The sequence below is a fragment of the Heterodontus francisci genome, chromosome 1 (genome assembly GCF_036365525.1).
Source record: "Heterodontus francisci isolate sHetFra1 chromosome 1, sHetFra1.hap1, whole genome shotgun sequence".
NCBI lineage: Eukaryota > Metazoa > Chordata > Chondrichthyes > Heterodontiformes > Heterodontidae > Heterodontus > Heterodontus francisci.
Window position 1 is genome coordinate 97,520,522 of NC_090371.1, and position 18,539 is coordinate 97,539,060.

Consider the following 18,539-nt stretch of genomic DNA (forward strand, 5'->3'; position numbering starts at 1 on the left):
AAAAAGTGTGGGGGGGGTGGGTACTTAAAAAAGTAATTAGGAGAGGGAAGAGGGGACATGAAAAAACATTGGCGTGCAAGATATAGGAATAAGGCGTTTTATAAGTATATTAAGGGCAAGAGGATAACCAGGGTAAGAGTCGGGCCCATTAGGGATGTGTGTGGAGCCGGAGGACATAGGTGAGGTTTTAAATGATTACTGTTCATCTGTTTTCCCTGTGGAGAATGACGATGTACGTGTAGAGATTAGGGAGGGGGATTGTGATATACTTGAACATATTAGCATTGAAAGGGAGGAAGTATTCAATGTTTTAGAGGGCTTAAAAGTGGATAAATTGCCAGGCCCAGATGAGATATATCCCAGCCTGTTATGTGAGGCAAGGGAGGTGACAGCAGGGACTCTGACACAAATTTTCAGATCCTCTCTGGCCACGGGAGAGGTGCCAGAGGACTGGAGGACTGCGAATGTGGTACCATTATTCAAGAAGGGTAGCAGGGATAGACCAGGTAATTACAGGCCGGTGAGTCTAATATCAGTGGGTGGGAAACTACTGGAAAAAATTCTGACGGACAGGATTAATCTCCACTTGGAGAGGCAGGGATAATCAGCACGGCTTTGTCAGGGGGATATCATGTCGAACTAACTTGATTGAATTTTTCGAGGAGGTGACTAAATGTGTAGATGAGGGTAAAGCAGTTGATGTAGTCTACATGGACTTCTGTAAGGCTTTTGATAAGGTCCCGCATGGGAGATTGGTTAAGAAGGTAAGAGCCCTTGGGATCCAGGGCAATTTGGCAAATTGGATTCAAAGTTGGCTTAGTGGCAGGAAACAGAGGGTAATGGTCGAGGGTTGTTTTTGCGAGTGGAAGCCTGTGACCAGTGGTGTACCACAGGGATCAGTGCTGGGACCCTTGCTGTTTGTAGTGCACATTAATGATTTAGACATGAATATAGGAGGTATGATAAGTAAGTTCGCAGATGACATGAAAATTGGTGGTGTCATAAATAGTGAGGAGGAAAGCCTTAGATTACATGACGATATAGATGGGCTGGTAAGATAGGCAAAGCAGTGGCAAATGGAATCTAATCCTGAGAAGTGTGAGGTGATGCATTTTGGGAAGACTAACAAGGCAAGCGAATATACAATGGATGGCAGGACCCTAGGAAGTACAGAGGGTCAGAGGAACCTTGGTGTACTTGTCCATAGATCACTGAAGGCAGCAGCAGAGGTAGATAAGATGGTTAGGAAGGCATATGGGATACTTGCCTTTATTAGCCAAAGCATAGAATCTAAGATCAGGGATGTTATGATGGAGCTGTACAAAATGCTAGTTAGGCCACAGCTGGATTACTGTGTACAGTTCTGGGCACCGCACTATAGGAAGGACATGGTTGCACTGGAGAGGGCGCAGAGGAGATTCACCAGGATGTTGCCTGGGCTGGAGCATTTCAGCTATGAAGAGAGACTGAAAAGGTTAGGGTTGTTTTCCTTAGAGCAGAGAAGGCTGAAGGGGAACATGATTGAGGTATACAAAATTATGAGGGACATTGATAGTGTCGATAGGAAGAGACTTTTTCTCTTCGCATGGGAGTCAATAACCAGGGGGCATAGATTTATGATAAGGGGCAGGAGGTTTAGAGGGGATTTGAGGAAAAGATTTTTCACCCAGAGGGTGGTTGGAATCTGGAATACACTGCTTCAAGGGGTGGTAGAGGCAGGAACCCTCACAACATTTAAGAAGTATTTAGATGATCTCTTGAAACACTAGTTTTAACTTGAACTCAAAAGGTGGCACAGTGGTTAGCACCGCACCCTCACAGCTCCAGCAACCTGGGTTCGGTTCTGGGTACTGCCTGTGTGGAGTTTGCAAGTTCTCCCTGTGACTGCGTGGGTTTCTGCCGGGTGCTCCGGTTTCCTCCCACAGCCAAAGACTTGCAGGTTGATAGGTAAATTGGCCATTGTAAATTGTCCCTAGTGTAGGTAGGTGGTAGGAGAATTGAGGGAAGGTGGGGATGTGGTAGGGAATATGGGATTAATCTAGGATTAGTATAAATGGGTGGTTGATGGTTGGCATAGACTCGGTGGGCCAAAGGGCCTGTTTCAGTGCTGTATCTCTCTATAACTCTATAATATACAAGGCTGCGGGCCAAGTGCTGGAAAATGGGACTAGAGTAGTTCGGTGCTTGATGGCCAGCACAGACACGATGGGCTGAAGAGCCTGCTTCTGTGCTATATAACTCTATGATTCTCAGGTCCAAACCTAATATTGTCATCAAATCTACTGACAAGGGTGGCGCTGCTATTGTATAGTGAACTGGCCTGTACCTAGCAGAGGATGAATGGTAACTCTCTGACATCTCCTCAGATCATGACCCCACCACTGAACATCAATCTATTATTTTCAAAGCTGTCACTGATTTCATCTCCTCTGGAGATCTTCCCTCCATGGCTTCTAACCCCGAACAACTCACTTCTCCCTCTTTCCCAAGATCCACAACAGGACTGCCCTAGTAGAACCATCATTTCAGCCTGCACTAGCCCCAGAGAACTAATTTCTTCCTATCTCAACTCTGTTTTTCCTCCCCTTGTCCAGTGTCTTTTCACCTACATCTGCAACTCTTCCAATGCCCTTCGCCACTTTAACAGTTTCCAGGACCTGACTGTCTCCTTTCACCATGGACGTTCAATCTATCTACACCTCCATCCTCCATTGGTATGGTCTGACGGTTCTCCGCTTTTTCCCTCGAACAGAGGTCCAACCAGTTCCCATCCACTATCACCTTTCTCCCCCTGGCTGAACTTGTTCTTATACTGAACAAATTCTTTAACTCCACTCACTTCCTCCAAATAAAAATTGTTGCTATGGGAAGCTGTATAGATCCTAGCTATGCATATTTATTTGTGGGATATGTGGTACATTTTTTGTTCCAGTCCTTCTCCAATCCCCTCCCTCCTTCACCTCTTTTTCTGGTACATTGATGACTTTATGCCCTGAACAGGCAAGTTTAATCAAATTTGCCTTCAATTTCCACCCTTGTCTCGCTTTCACCTGGTTTATCTCCGACTTTTCCCTTCCCTTCCTTGACTTCGTTATCTCCATTTCCGGAGATAGGCTATTGACCAATAAGCCCAATGACTCTGATAGCTACCTCGCCAACACTTCTTCACTTCTGTAAGGATTCCATTCCATTCTCCCAGTTTCTCTGTCCATGTCGCATTTGTCTGACGATACCATGCTTCTGATAATTTTTCCTTTTTCCTAAACTGAGAATTCCTCCCCACCATGATTGTCAGGGCCTATCAGGTTAATGGAAACCTGTGGTGAACGGGGTGCCAATCTGTGTGAATTTCTCAATAGTTTGCTTTGGAGACCCTTTAAACAGGGTGATGAGATTCAGCCTCGTAAGCAAATAAAATGTCAGCAACATTGAAATATAAACAGAAAGTGCTGGAAATAATCAGCAGGTCAGACAGCATCTCTGGATGCTCTCTCCACAGATGCTGCTTGATCTGCTGAGCATTTCCAGCACTTTCTGTTTTTATTTCAGATTTCCAGCACCTACTGTATTTTCCTTCTTTTATGCCAGGAACGTTGTTAAGGTAAGATTAAGCACAGACTGTGAATGAATTCAAACTCTGGAATAAAGCTGACAACAAATCACAGAACTACATTAAATGAGAATAATTTCCAATAAATGGCATTCTGTAGATTTGAGGGGAAGCAAATTCGTCATTGAAATGACGCACACTGAGCATTTTGACACACCTCAGTTTGACTGCGCCGGAAGTTGAAATGGCCAATTTGCTTTCGCTGATTTTGCCTGTTTTTGGCCGCCGTACAGCTGGTGTATTGTGGGTGAGCGGGCAGCGATGGCTGATGCTTTCGGGGATGATCTATTCAGCGTGTTCGAGGAAGAATCGTCGAAAAAGGCTAAAGGAGCTGATGGTGCCGGTGGGAGACCAGGGTAAGAAAGACTGATCGCTCGTGTTATTGTTAAATCAAACGCACAGGAATAAGAATCTCGGTGACTGAAACCAACCCCCGCCGGTCCCCGCCATCCCCCTCATCTCCTCGGCCAAGCCGCCCGGTGGGAGGCGGACTCACGCTGGCGGCCGCGTGTCGCTCTCGGCACTAAACCTGGAAATGTTGATAGTCAAAGAGTCAGAGGGTCACTTACGGTGTAGGAGGCCAGTTGGCCCATTCAGTCCATGCCGGCTCTCTGTGCAGCAATCCAGTCAGTCCCATTCCTCGGCCGTATCCCAGTAGCCCTGCAAGTTTATTTCTCTCAAGTGCCCATCCAATTTCCCTTTGAAATCATTCATCATCGTTTTTGGAGGGTCTTTGAGAGGCTGCAGAGGTGATTTCCCAGAATGGTCACTGGGATGAGGGATTTCGGCTATAATGTTGTTCTTGGAACAAAGGAGACTGAGGGGAGATTTGATAGAAGTGTGCAAGATTATGACAGGTAAAGTAGAGAAGTAAAACTGTTAAGGGGATTTGATGAAAAACCTTTTTGTGCAGTGTGTGGTAATGACTGGAACCAAATGTAATGAGAGTACAGTGGGAGCAGGTTTTCTGGATGTTTGTGAGGTTTCGTGGATTAGCACAGAAATAAACTTACAAGTACGGTATTACAAATGGAAAGGTGAGAAAAAATGTTTGTACGCAGCAGGTGGTTATGCTCTGGAATGCGCTGCCTGAGAGTGTGGTAGGGGCAGATTCAATCATGGTGTTTGTGACTTTGTGACTTGTGCTCCAGAACTAGCTGCACCCCAAGCCAAGCTTTTGCAGTACAGCTATAACACTGGCATCTGGCCAGCAATTTGGAAAATTGCCCAGGTATGTCTTGTGCACAAAAAGCAGGACAAATCCGACATGGCCATACCATCTTCAGCTGCTTTATCAATGACCTTCCCTCCATCATAAAGTGGGAATGTTCGCTGATTGCACAATGTTCAACACCATTCACGACTCCTTCCACACTGAAGCAGCCCGCATCCAGATGCAGCAAGACCTGGACAATATCCAGGTTTGGGCTGATAAGTGACAAGTAACATTCGTGCCCCACAAGTGCCAGGCAATGCTCATCTCGAGCAAGAGAGATTCTAAACATCTCCCCATGACATTCAGTGGCGTTCCCATCACTGAATTCCCCCACTATCAACATCCTAGGGGTTACCATTGACCACAGTGGCGCAGTGGTTAGCACCGCAGCCTCACAGCTCCAGCGACCCGGGTTCAATTCTGGGTACTGCCTGTGTGGAGTTTGCAAGTTCTCCCTGTGTCTGCGTGGGTTTCCTCCGGGTGCTCCGGTTTCCTCCCACAGCCAAAAGACTTGTAGGTTGATAGGTAAATTGGCCATTATAAATTGCCCCTAGTATAGGTAGGTGGTAGGGGAATATAGGGACAGGTGAGGATGTTGTAGGAATATGGGATTAGTGTAGGATTAGTATAAATGGGTGGTTAATGGTCGGCACAGACTTGGTGGGCCGAAGGGCCTGTTTCAGTGCTGTATCTCTAAATCAAAAAAAATGAAATCAGAAACTGAACTGGACCAGCCACATAAATGCTGTGGCTGCAAGAGCAGTTCAGGCTGACAATGAAACCTCTAGGTGGCGCAATACTAGCACATGTGCAAATGCAGCCACATCCACTAAAACGTCACTGTCTGTGAAAACTCAGGCAATTGCCAGTAATAAAGATGGCGCTGGTCAATTTATCACAAAAAACAAATTCAACCCGAAAATCCCCTCAATGGCTGCCATCGCCACTTCCATCCCACCCCCAACAGCCCCCCCCCCCACTGCTCCCTCCTGCCATTGTGTTTCTCTTTGCTGCTCCGTCCTGCGCCCATCTTCTCACCACTTGCTCCGGCCTCACTGCTCCCCCTGCCCTCTCCAGCCCCGGACCGCTCGCTCCTCGCTTCCCCCACTCCCCACCCCACTCTCCAGCCGGCCGCTCGCTCCAGGCCGCGCCGCTTCCCTTCTGACGGCCACTTGCTCCCATGTTCCATCGTTCTCTGCTGCACCACCCTAAGAAGAATGACAGGCTGCGAGGGGTGATGGGTGACATGGGAACGAGTGGCTAAGAGGAGGGAAGCGGCGCAGCCTGGAGTGAGCAGCTGGTAGGGAGCGAGTGGCCAGAGAACAGGGTTGGGGAAAGCAAGGAGTGGGGAATGATCGGCTGAGGGGAGGTGGGGGGAGCAGTGGCAAGGTCTGGAGCGAGCGGCTGAGGGAGGGAAGCGGCCGGGGTGCAGAGAAAGCGCCGAGGTTGGGAGCGAGTGGCTGAGAGGGGGGGGGGGAAACAGGGAGGCCTGGAGCAAATGGTCGAGGGGGGAGAGCGACCAGCGGGGCGGGAGCGAGTGGCTGAGAGGGGTGAAACGGGCGGGGGATTGAGTGGCTGAGGGAAGGCAGCGGCATGGTGGAGATCGAGGGGGGTGAAGCGGCGATTGAAGCAGGGATGGTGGGACGGAGCGGGGTACTGTTCGGGTGAATGGAGACACCTATTGAGGGGTGAGGACGTCTTTGCGTGGTGACGTAATGTGCGCGCTTATACTGGCAGGCTGGCAAATGTTAGCACGCATTGATGACGTCTGCGATCGCTCTATGTTGTCAGGAGTCACTTTGAACACAGAATTAACTGTGTATTGCAGTAACCAACACAGCAGCTTGGATTTATACAGTACCTTTAATGGGGATATAGTCCCCAAGGTGGTGCACAGCAGCGGAAGGAAATTAATATTTCAGGCCAAAGGGATGAGGAGTGGTGCCAAAAAGGAGGATACAGCAACTGAGGGGTATGTGGAGGGGAATCTAGAGTGGAACCAATGATGTTGGGGTGGAAAGAGAAGCAACAGCTAAATATTATCTGGTTACAATTGAATAGGTAAAAGTGCAATAGTACCATGGAGCTGGACAACAGAGGAAAGATGCTGGAGAGGAGGATGGTATTGTTAAGTATATTGAAACTGCAGAGAGCTGAATAAGAAGAGATAATGAATAGTGCCTTTTGAGACATTGGTTAGGACTGTTGAGATGTAGAATTGGTGGAAACCTGAAGGGAGGAATTCAAACAGGTTTGGAAGATATGGGCACATCTGGGAGGGGATATAGTCAAAGATTGGAATGGGAGATTGGAGATGACATGCTGGCTGGCAATAATAATGGAGTTGAGGGGCAATTTCTTTTTGAAAGGAGTGATGATTGTGGTTTTGAAAAGGGGACTGCAAGTGCCCAAGGAGATGGAACCATTTGTAATAGCTAGCATGGGGACCAGGAAGGGAAGCTATGTTGTCAGCTGTTCAGTTAGGTTAGAGTTAAGGAAGCATGAGGTGCATCTCTTCAAGATAAGTTTGGAGATGGCATGGGGGAGGATCAAGAGCTGAGGCGAGCTGGGGGAAAGTTTGGCGTTGTTGGAAAGGGGAGAATCAATAAGTAACTGAATGGTTAATCTCTGTCTGTCCCCATCTTTCCCACAACACCTTGTATGAATCTCTCCAGTCAGGATTTTGTCATGCCACAGCCATGAAATGACCCGAATCCATGTCACATACTGCTCTGTGACAGTGATTGTGGGGCATTTTCCTTGACCGCTTTGCAGCTGTTAACATGGTTGACCACTCCACTCCACTCCATCCTCCTTCAATGCTTGTGCTCCGTTTCCATCTCTGGGACTGCTTTCAGTTGTTCCTTTCTTCACTGTCCATTTCGAGCCAAAGCATCTTCAGCGATAGCTTCTCCTCTCCCACTTCACCCCCACACAAACCATTAGTTCAGGAGACCCCAAGGTTCTGTCCTTTGTCCACTCTTCTTCTTTTATGTGCTGCCCCTTGGTGATATGCAGCCCTTAGACACAATCACACACTAATGATCCATTGGATTTCTAACCATTGACTGTCTGGTCTGATGTTCTCTGTGTGACCAGTGGACCCAGGAGCCCACGTATGTGTAGGACAGCCTCTATTGACATCCTGACACTTCTTCAAAGATGTTTCTCTCTTTCCCCAACCCCGCCTCACCCAACAAAAAAAAACGCTGTTCGAATTGTGACTCTCTCCATTAGTAACATTGATCCTAAAATGTATACATGCGATGATTTTGGCATATGTTGTGAACCTGAAAACCAATTCAAACCTGAAAACAGGTCTAAACAAATTTTTCCCTCCTTCTCATTTTTATCACCAGCATGTGCAGGTGCTCCACTGTGTACAAGTTATAGTATATTGTGCACAATGACAAAGAAGTAGTGTTTTAGCTAAGAATTTAAGATAAACTGAGTTTTTATTTTACTTTAGTGAATTACTTTGAACTCTTGAACTTAAATAGATTCATAGAAATTTACAACATCGAAGGAGCCCAGTCAGCCCATCATGTCTGCTGGCCAAAAAAGAAATATCCTGTCTAATCCCACTTTCCTGCTCTTGGTCCATAGCCTTGCTGGTTAAGGCTCTTCAAGTGCATATCCAAGTGCTTTTTAAATGAAATGAGGGTTTCAGCTTCCAACACCCATTTCAGCCAGAGTTCCAGACCTCCACCACCTTCTGGGTGAAAAGATTTCTCCTCAACTCCCCTCGAATCCTTCTACCAGTTCGTTTAAATCTATGCCCCTTAGTTATTGTTCTGTTCGCTAAGGGAAATAGGTCCTTCCTATCCATTCTATCTAGGTCCCTCATAATTTTATACACCTCAATTAGATCTCCCCTCGGCCTCCTCTGTTCCAAAGCAAACAACCCGAGCTTACCCAAAAGCAAAATACTGCGGATGCTGGAAATCTGTAAGGAAAACTGAAAGTGCTGGAAATGCTCAGCAGGTCAGGCAACAATTGTGGAGAGAGAAAAGGAGTTTACGCTTCAGGTTGTTAACCTTTCATCAGAACTGGGAAAACTTAGAATTGCAGTAGGTTTTGAGCAAGTGAAATTGGGGGGTGGAAAGAACAAAACAGAAGGTCTGTGATGGGAAGGAGTGCAGGAGTGATTAAATGATAGGTTTCATGGTACAAAGCAAAGGGAGTGGTAATGGGACAAGTAAAGAACAGATGTCTGGATGAGACGTGAATAGCAGGATAACAGCCATCTGAATGCAGAGTAAAGGGGTTAAGAAAGAAACAAGGGAAAAGAAAATAAGCATCCAAGGAAACACAAAAAAAAAAGAAAAAAATGGGGTCAGAGGTTATGATCTAAAATTCTTGAACTCATTGTTGAGTTTGGTAGGCTGTAAAGTGCCCAGTCGAAAGATGAGATGCTGTTCCAGGGATTGTGTTGAGCTTCATTGGAACATTGTAGCAGGCAAGGACAGAAAGGTCAGAGTGGGAGCAAGGTAGAGAATTGAAATGACAAGTGACAGGAAGCTCAGGGTTGTCCTTGTGGACTGAGTGCAGGTGTTCCTCCAGCCTGTGTTTGGTCTCTCCAGTGTAGAGCAGACCACATTGTGAGCAGTGAAGACAGGATGCTAAATTAAAAGAAGTACAAGTAAATCACTGTTTCGCTTGGAAGGAATGTTTGGGGCCTTGAATGGTGAGAAGGGAGGAGGTGTGAGGGCAGATGTTGCATCTCCTGCACTTGCATGGAAAGGTGCTGTAAGAAAGGTGGGGAGGTATTGGGGGTGACGGAGGAGTGGACCAGCATGTTGTGGAGGGAACAGTCCCTTCAGAACACTGAAAGGGGAGGAGATGATGTGTTTAGTGGTGGCATCACATTGGAGGCAGAAATGGTGGAGGATGATCCATTGAATACAGAGGCTGGTGGGGTGGAAGGTGAGGAAAAGGGGAACCCTGTCATGGTTCGGGGAGGGAGGGGAAGGGGCAAAAGCAGAAGTGCATGAAATAGATCAGGCACGGTTGAAGACTCTGTCACCCACAATCCTCGATTGAGGAAAAAGTAAGACATATTGGAAGCGCTGGTATGGAAGGTTGTATTGTCCAAACAGATGAGACGGAGAAACTGGGAGAATGGATATCGAGTCCTTCCAGGAAATGGGGTGTGAGGAAGTGTAGTTCTGGTAGCTGTGGGAGTCCCTGGGCTTATAGCGAATATTAGTTGATAGCCTTTCCCCAGAAATGAAGACAGAGAAGTCAAGAAAGGGAAGGGAAGAATCGGAGATGGACCATGTGAAAGTGAGATAAGGGTGGAAATTGGAAGCAGAAAGTCGATGGAAGTTTCCAGTTCAGGGCGAGAGCAGGAAGCTGTACAGTCATCAATGTAGGAAGGGTAATAAAAACAAGAAATGCTGAAAATATTCAGCCGGTCTGGCAGCATCTGTGGAGAGAGAAGCCATTTCAGGTAAGTGACCCTTCATCAGAACTTAGGTGTAGGAGGTGGCCTGAGTAAGACCGGAACTACAGACCTGTTAGCCGGATGTTGGAAGTAGGGAAAATACCAGAATCTGTTATAAAAGATGTGATTACTGGATACTTAGAAAATAATGGTTTGATTGGGCAGAGTCAACATGGCTTTATGAAGGGTTTCATGTTTTGAGGATGTTGCTAGCAGAGTGGATAAGGGGGAACCAGTGGCTGTGGTGTATTTGGACTTTCAGAAGACTTTTGATTAAGTTCTACATAGGAAGTTACGAAGCAAAATTGAAGCCCTTAGGATTGGGGGATAATATATTGGCATAGATTGAGAATTGGTTAACAGGCAAAAAACAGAGAATAGGAATAAATAGGTCATTCTCAGCTTGGCAGGCTATGACCAGTGGGGTATCACAAGGATCAGTGCTTGGGCCCGAGCTGTTCACAATCTATATTAATGTAATGTTTCCAAGTTTGCGGATGACACAAGACTTGGTGGGAATGTGAGTTGTGAGGACGACACAAAGCGGCTTCAAGGGAATTTGGACCGGCTGGGTGATTGGGCAAGAACATGGCAGATGGAGTATAATGTGGACAAATGTGAGATTATCCACTTTGGTAGGAGGAACAGAGATGCATAATATTGCTTAAATGGTGAGAGATTGGGAAGTGCTGATGTCCAAAGGGACCTCGGTGTCCTTGTACATACATCACTGAAAGCTAGCATGCAGATGCAGCAAGCAGTTCGGAAGGTTAATGGTATGTTGGCCTTCATTGCAAGAGGATTTGAGTACAGGAGTAGTGGAGTCTTGCTTCAGTTGCATAGAGCATTGGTGAGGCTACACCTGGACTATTGTGTGCAGTTCTGGTCCCGTTGCCTGAGGCAGGATATACTTACCATAGAGGGAATGCAGCAGTGATTCACCAGACTAATTGCTGCGATGGTGGGATTGTCCTATGAGGAGAGACTGAGGAGACTGGGCCTGTATTCTCTGGAGTTTAGAAGAATGAGAGGCGATTTCATAGAAACTTACAAAATTCTTAAAGGGCTTGACAGGGTAGATGCAGAAAGGATGTTTCCCCTGGCTGTGGTGTCTAGACCCAGGTGACATCATCGACCCTTAGAAAAGTTACGGCGCAGAAGGAGGCTATTCAGCCCATCGTGTCTGTGCCTGCTGAAAAAAACTAGCCACCCAATCGAATCCCACCTTCTAGCATCTGGTCAGTAGCCTTGCAGGTTACAGCACTTCAGGTGCAGGTCCAGGTACCTTTTAAATGAGTTGAGGGTTTCTGCCTCCACCACCATTCCTGTAAGTGAATTCCAGACACCCACCACCCTCTGGGTGAAAAAGTTTTTCCGCATGTCCCCTCTAATCCTTCTATCAATCACCTTAAATCTGTGCCTTTGGTAATTGACCTCCCCTTGGGGGAAACAGGTTCTTGCTGTCTATCCAGGCTCCTCATAATTTTGTACGCTTCAATTAAGTCACCCCTCTGTTCTAAGGAAAACAATGCTCGCTGATCCAATCTTTCCTCATAGCTGCACTTTTCAAGCTCTGGCAACATTCTTGTAAATCTCTTCTGCACTCTTTCCAGAGCAATTATGCCCTTCCTGTAATGTGGTGACCCGAACTGTTAGCAATACTCCAGATGTGGCCTAAGCAGCGTTTTATACAGTTGCAGCAGTACAACCCTGCTTTTGTATTCTATACCTCAGCCAATAAAGGAAAGCATTCTATATGCTTTCTTCACCACCATTTAACTGTCTCCTTCAGGAACCTGTGGACATGTACTCCAAGGTCTGTCACTTCTTCTACCCCTCTCAATATCCTCCCATTTATTGTGTATTCCCTCGCTTTGTTTGCCCTCCCCGAATGCATTACCTCTCATTTCTCCAGATTGAAGTCCCTTTGCCACTTTTCTGCCCACTCAACCAAACCATTGATATCATGCTGGGGTCTACAGCTATCCTCTTTACTATCAACTGCACAGCCAATTTTTGTGTCATCAGCAAATTTCCCAATCATGCCTCCCACATGTAAGTCCAAATCATTAATATGTACCACAAACAGCAAGGGACCCAACACTGAGCCCTGTGGAATGCCACTGAAAACCGCTTTTCGTTTGCAAAAACGTCCGTCGACCACTACTCTTTGTTTCCTGTCACTGAGCCAATTTTGGATCCAACTCGCCACATTCCTGTGTATCTCATGGGCTTTCATTTTTCTGACCTTTATGCCATGTGGCACCTTGTCAAATGCCTTACTAAAATCCATGTAGACCACATCCATTGCACTACCCTCATCAATCTTCCTTGTTAGTTTCTCAAATTCAGTCTCTAACTGGCAGTTTATCCTGTCTCTCAGAATTGATTCTAATAATTTACCGGCCACAATCTCAGAATAAAGGGTAAGCCATTTAGGACTGAGATAAGGAGGAACTTCTTCGTTCAGAGGGTGGTGAACCTTTGAAATTCTCTGCCCTAGAGGGTGGTGGAAGCTCAATCACTGAGTCAGTTCAAGACAGAGACAGTTTTCTAGTTGCTAATGACATCAAGGGATATGGGGATAGTGTGGGAATATAGCGTTGAGGTCAACAATTAGCCATGATGTAGAATGGCGGAGCAAGCTCCAAGGGCTGAATGGCCTACTCCTGCTCCTATGTTCCTGTGGAACAAGGAATGTCCCACATATCCCATAAAAAAGCAGGCATAGTGTGAGGATCCATGTGGGTACCCATGACAATGCATTTTATTTGGAGGAAATGTGTGAAGTTGAAGGAGGAGTTGTTAAATGTGAGAACGTTCAGCCAGGCGGAGGAGGGTGGTGGTGGATGGGAACTGGTGGGCCTCCGTTCAAGCAAGAATTGCAGAGTTCTCAGACCAGCCTGATGGAGGTTTAGAGATATTGGTCGTCCATGGTGAATCGGAGATGGTGAGGCCCAGGAAGCTGTTGGGGTGATGGAGGGTGTCAGAAGAATCAGTGGGAAGAAACTAGACAAGGGGAGGAAAAATAGACTCGCAATTGGAAGAAATCAGTTCAATGGAGCAGGAACAGGCTGAAACGATGGGTCTACCAGGGCAGTTCTGTTTCTGGATTTTGGGAATGAGGAAGAAGTGGGCTATTGGGTTGGGGGACTGAGAGGTGGGAAGCTGTGGAAGCAAGTGGAGATGAGGTCAGTGACACTCATGGATAAAATGGCTTAATGTTTGGTGCTGGGGGAGGTCAGATGAAGTGTCCAAGAGTTGGCCATTGGCCTCTACTAGGTAGAGGTTGGTTCCTCAGACAACAACAGCACCATCCTTGTCAGCAGGTGTGATGACAATCTTAGCTTTGGACCTGAGAGAACGGAGTGTTGCAAGTTCAGAGGGAGATAGGCTAGAGCGAGCAAGGGGAGCAGAGAAATTGAGATGGCCGATGTCATGCAGGCAGTTCTCCATGATGAGATTGAGGGAGGGTAAGAGGCTAGAGGGAGGGGTCCAGGTGGAGGTAGAATATTGGACATGTTAAAGGGTCCACTGAGTGGAGGGAAGACCCCTGGCCAAAGAAGTGGGCATGGAGGCGGCACAGTGGCGCAGTGGTTAGCACCGCAGCCTCACAGCTCCAGGGACCCGGGTTCGATTCCGGGTACTGCCTGTGTGGAGTTTGCAAGTTCTCCCTGTGTCTGCGTGGGTTTCCTCCGGGTGCTCCGGTTTCCTCCCACAAGCCAAAAGACTTGCAGGTTGATAGGTAAATTGGCCATTACAAATTGTCACTAGTATAGGTAGGTGGTAGGGAATTATAGGGACAGGTGGGGATGTGGTAGGAATATGGGATTAGTGTAGGATTAGTATAAATGGGTGGTTGATGTTCGGCACAGACTCGGTGGGCCGAAGGGCCTGTTTCAGTGCTGTATCTCTAATCTAAAATCTAATCAGAACAAGAGCTCAGCGTAGTGCTGAGCTCAATTCGTTGAGGTTGGAGTGTAAGGGGAAGAAGCTGAGGCCTTAATTGAGGGCAGATCATTCAGAGTCAGAAGAGAAGGCCAGGGGATATTGTGAATCCACAGCAAGGGGTGAGATTTGAACAAAAGATGGCATCCAAGGGAAGAGGGAAAAAGTATCTTGAGGGGTGTTGGTACCCATGAGTTGTTGAAGCTTGTAATCCTTCACACCTGAAAGGAAGATAAAAGTTTTTGTGAAAGCATGGGTGAGGTGAAGGATAAAGGAAACTGTGGACCAGGACAAGTTTGAGATTGTGAGTCTGTGCTGCTTAAGAGAGAAGTCGAGAGTGTGCAGATGGCAGTGCATGGCATTGTGACCCATTGTTTCAGCCTGTGATGTGGCGACCAAAACTGTCAGTAGTACTCTAGCTGTGGCTAACGAGTCTTTTATGTAGTTATAGCATAACTTCCCTGCTCTTGTATTCTGTGCCACGGCTTAAGGAAAGCGTCCATGTGCCTTCTTAACTGCCGTATGTATCTATCCTGCTACCCTCAGAAATCCATGTATACACACTCCGTGGTCTCTCTCTTCCTTCAAACTTCTCTGTTCCTCTAAATTATTCAGTATCTTATCATTTATTATTTATTTTATTTTTATTTAGAGATACAGCACTGAAACAGGCCTTTCGGCCCACCAAGTCTGTGCTGACCAACAACCACCCATTTATACTAATCCTACATTAATCCCATATTCCCTACCACATCCCCACCATTTTCCTACCACCTACCTACACTAGGGGCAATTTACAATGGCCAATTTACCTAACAACCTGCAAGTCTTTGGCTGTGGGAGGAAACCGGAGTACCCGGCGGAAACCCATGCAGTCACATGGAGAACTTACAAACTCCACACAGGCAGTACCCGAAACTGAACTCTGGTCACTGGAGCTGTGAGGCTGCTGTGCTAACCACTGCGCCGACCCCTTGCCTTGTTTGTCCTCCCCAAATACATTATCTTGCACTTCTGTGGATTGAATTCTATTCACCACCTTTCTGCCCACCTGACAGTCGATTGATATTTTCCTGCAGGCTACAGCTTTCTTCCTCAGTATCAACCACACGGCTAATTTTTGTATCATTTGCAAGCTCTTTAATCATACTCACTACTTTGAAGTCCAAATCATTGATATATACAATGAAAAGAAAGGGACCTTGTACTGAGCCCTGTGGAACACAACTGAAAATGGCCTTCCAGTCAGAAAAATACTTATCAACCATTACCCTTTGCTTCCTGCTACTGAGCCAAATTTGGTTCCAACTTGCCATTTTGCCTTGGAACCCATGGGCTTTTAGTTTTTTGACCTGTCTGCCACGTGGGACCTTTCAGAAAGCCTTACTGAAATCTCCATAGCCTATAACCAATTCACTACACTCATCAACCCTCCTTGTTACTTCCTGAAAAAGAATTCAACCAATTTAGTCAGACACGACCTCCCTTCACAAATCTGTGCTGATTGTCCCTGATCGATCCATGCCTTTTGAAATGACGATTAATACTCTCCCTCAGAATGCTGTCCAGTTATTTCCCCACTGTTGTATAGGACTTTGGTTCGGCCACATTTGGAATACTGTGTGCAGTTCTGGTCGCCACATTACCAAAAGGATGGAGATGCTTTGGAGAGGGTGCAGAGGAGGTTCACCAGGATGTTACCTGGTATGGAGGGCGCTAGCTATGAAGAGAGGTTGAGTAGGTTAGGATTATTTTCATTAGAAAGACGGAGGTTGAGGGGGGACCTGATTGAGGTGTACAAAATCATGAGAGGTATAGACAGGGTGGATAGCAAGAAGCTTTTTCCCAGAGTGGGGGATTCAATTACTAGGCGTCATGAGTTCAAAGTGAGAGGGGAAAAGTTTAGGGGGGATATGCGTGGAAAGTTCTTTACACGGAGGGTGGTGGGTGCCTGGAATGCGTTGCCAGCGGAGGTGGTAGACGCGGGCACGATAGCATCTTTTAAGATGTATCTAGACAGATACATGAATGGGCAGGAAGTAAAGAGATACAGACCCTTAGAAAATAGGTGACATGTTTGGATGGAGGATCTGGATCGGCGCAGGCTTGGAGGGCCGAAGGGCCTGTTCCTGTGCTGTAATTTTCTTTGTTCTTTGTTCACTGCCCAGGAGAGGCTGACTGGCCTGTAATTACTTGGTCTATTCCTTTCTCCCTTTTTAAATAATAATATATTAGCAGTCCTCTGGCACTATGTCTTTAGCCAGGGAGGATTGGAAAATGATGGTCAGTGCCTCTGCTATATCCACCCTTGCTTCTCTTAGCAGCCTCGGATACATTTCATCTGGGCCTAGCAATTTATCTACTTTCAATGTTGTGAAAGTCTTTAATATTAACTCTCTCACTATGTTTATTCCATCCAATGTTTCACCCTCATCCTCCTTAACTACAATGTCTGCATCGTCCCCCTCTTTTGTGAAGACAGGTGCAAAGTATTCATTAAGAACCGTGCCCATGTCTTCCACCTTCCCACACAGGATACCTTTTTGGTCTCAATAGGCCATTACTCATTCCTTAGTTATCCTCTTGCTCTTTATGTGTGCAACATCTTTGGGTTTTCCTTGATTTTATTTGCCAGTGGTTTCTCGTGCCCTCTTTTTGCTTTTCTAGTTTCCTTTTTAATTTCATCCCTGTGCTTTCTACCCATTCACGTGTAGCATTACGTTTTCGTTCTAGAAAACTGGCTTAAATGTAAGAAATTTGTGATTTTTGTTGATTTGGTTTGGGAGGAGCTACAATAGCACGATTTTGGCAAGGGTATTGACAGTAACACAAAAGGTCTTAGAAATTATGGTGCCGTGTGAATAATGGTATCATTCACTTGCATCTAATTTCTGAGAAGTTTTATAGTGAAAGACGAACCTGATGCCCTAGATGCACCACTTGAATCGCACGTCTGCAGGTATTTCTGAGCCTTAGTTTGGCTGCTGCCAAGCTGGACTTCAACTGTCCTGATTAATAAGGATCTCTTTGCTTGTTGGATTCATATACGTACAGAGCTGCTTCCCAAAGGTTAAGAATTGAATATTTAAGGAGTAGTGTTACGACTGAAACAAGAGGAGTGCACTGTCTTTTCTAATTCCACTTTTCCACAGGTCATGTCGATTTAAATGTTTACCCAGTTACCAGTGCAGTCAATCATACACTTTGCTCCTTATCCCAAAATAAAATACACCAATCAGGTTTCTTCAATAAATAACAACATTATCAGCTTATTATAAAACAAGACTTCTCCAGTAACAAAGCAAAGCATTAACACACAGATTGAAATATGGAAGTTCCCTTTCTAAATTCCCCACGCAGACACTCGCACCCATACTGAAAAAACCCCAGAAATTCTCTCTGCAGAGATGTGTTTAAAAAAAAAAAATAAAATGCTTTGGCCAAATACTTGCGAATTCTCGAAGGAAAAAAAGAGTAGATATGGAAGGATGTCAGTTGTCCCTTTTGTCTGGCATCTGGGTATATGGAGATGGATCACTGGGATCTTTTCAGAAGCAATTCGTTCTGGAGATGTCAAGAAATCATCTGGTAGGCTTTCTAGGAGACATGTGGCATCAGGGGTTTCAGCCAACACACTTCAATCGCAGGGTTTTTCAGTTTCCTAGGAGAGATACAGCACCAGGGATTTTAGCTCTCCCACAAATCTTTGCAGGATTTCTTCATCGAGATAGAGAAGGAGGTGAGCTGGGTGTTTCCTTTTTCCTTGGCAGGGAAAACTGTCTTCAAAAAAGTTCACATCCCAACTGACTTGAAAAGAATATCTAAACCCCAAACAGCAAGTCAGCCTCTTGACCTCCATAAACCTCGACATGTGCTTTCTCTGTAAACATCTTCCCCAGGTCACCAAGGTTTTTGTTGTTTATTGCTTGACTTCCAGCAAGGTTGTTTTTAAACATCTCAGTGCCCTTTTAGTGAACTGTCAACAGCAAAGCAAAGTCGAGTTTCTATGAAATCTTGAGCCTTCTAATGAATCCATTTCCACAATTTAAATGTAAGTGCTCCAAAATTTAAAAGAAAAATAGAAGCGCACTCATAATAGTATGGAAGAGCAAATCTCTGCTTGTGAGATTTTAAATTAAACACCAGGAAAGTTTACAATTTGTCAAGGGCCCCTGTTGAGCACTTGGCAGACGAGATGTGATGCGGCACTGGATTTTCACCCCATGTAGTGTGAGACTGCCCAGCTCAGTGAGCCACTGTACTTTGCTTCAGTGTCAAGACAGGCCCATCTGCCTAGTTTAGATTGTCAGGTTAGCTTT

The 18,539-nt window shown here is 45.9% G+C and overlaps 1 protein-coding gene across 1 annotated transcript in view; it reads left to right on the forward strand.

The window, feature by feature from the left end:
- The first annotated feature begins 3,843 nt into the window (after positions 1-3,843).
- The window catches only part of mtrex (Mtr4 exosome RNA helicase), a 215,437-nt gene continuing 200,741 nt past the window's right edge, over positions 3,844-18,539 (forward strand). Inside the window, exon 1 of the mRNA XM_068033040.1 lies at positions 3,844-3,966. Coding sequence (XP_067889141.1) covers positions 3,872-3,966 — 95 coding nt within the window. The 5' untranslated portion in view covers positions 3,844-3,871. The remainder of the gene's footprint in view (positions 3,967-18,539) is intronic.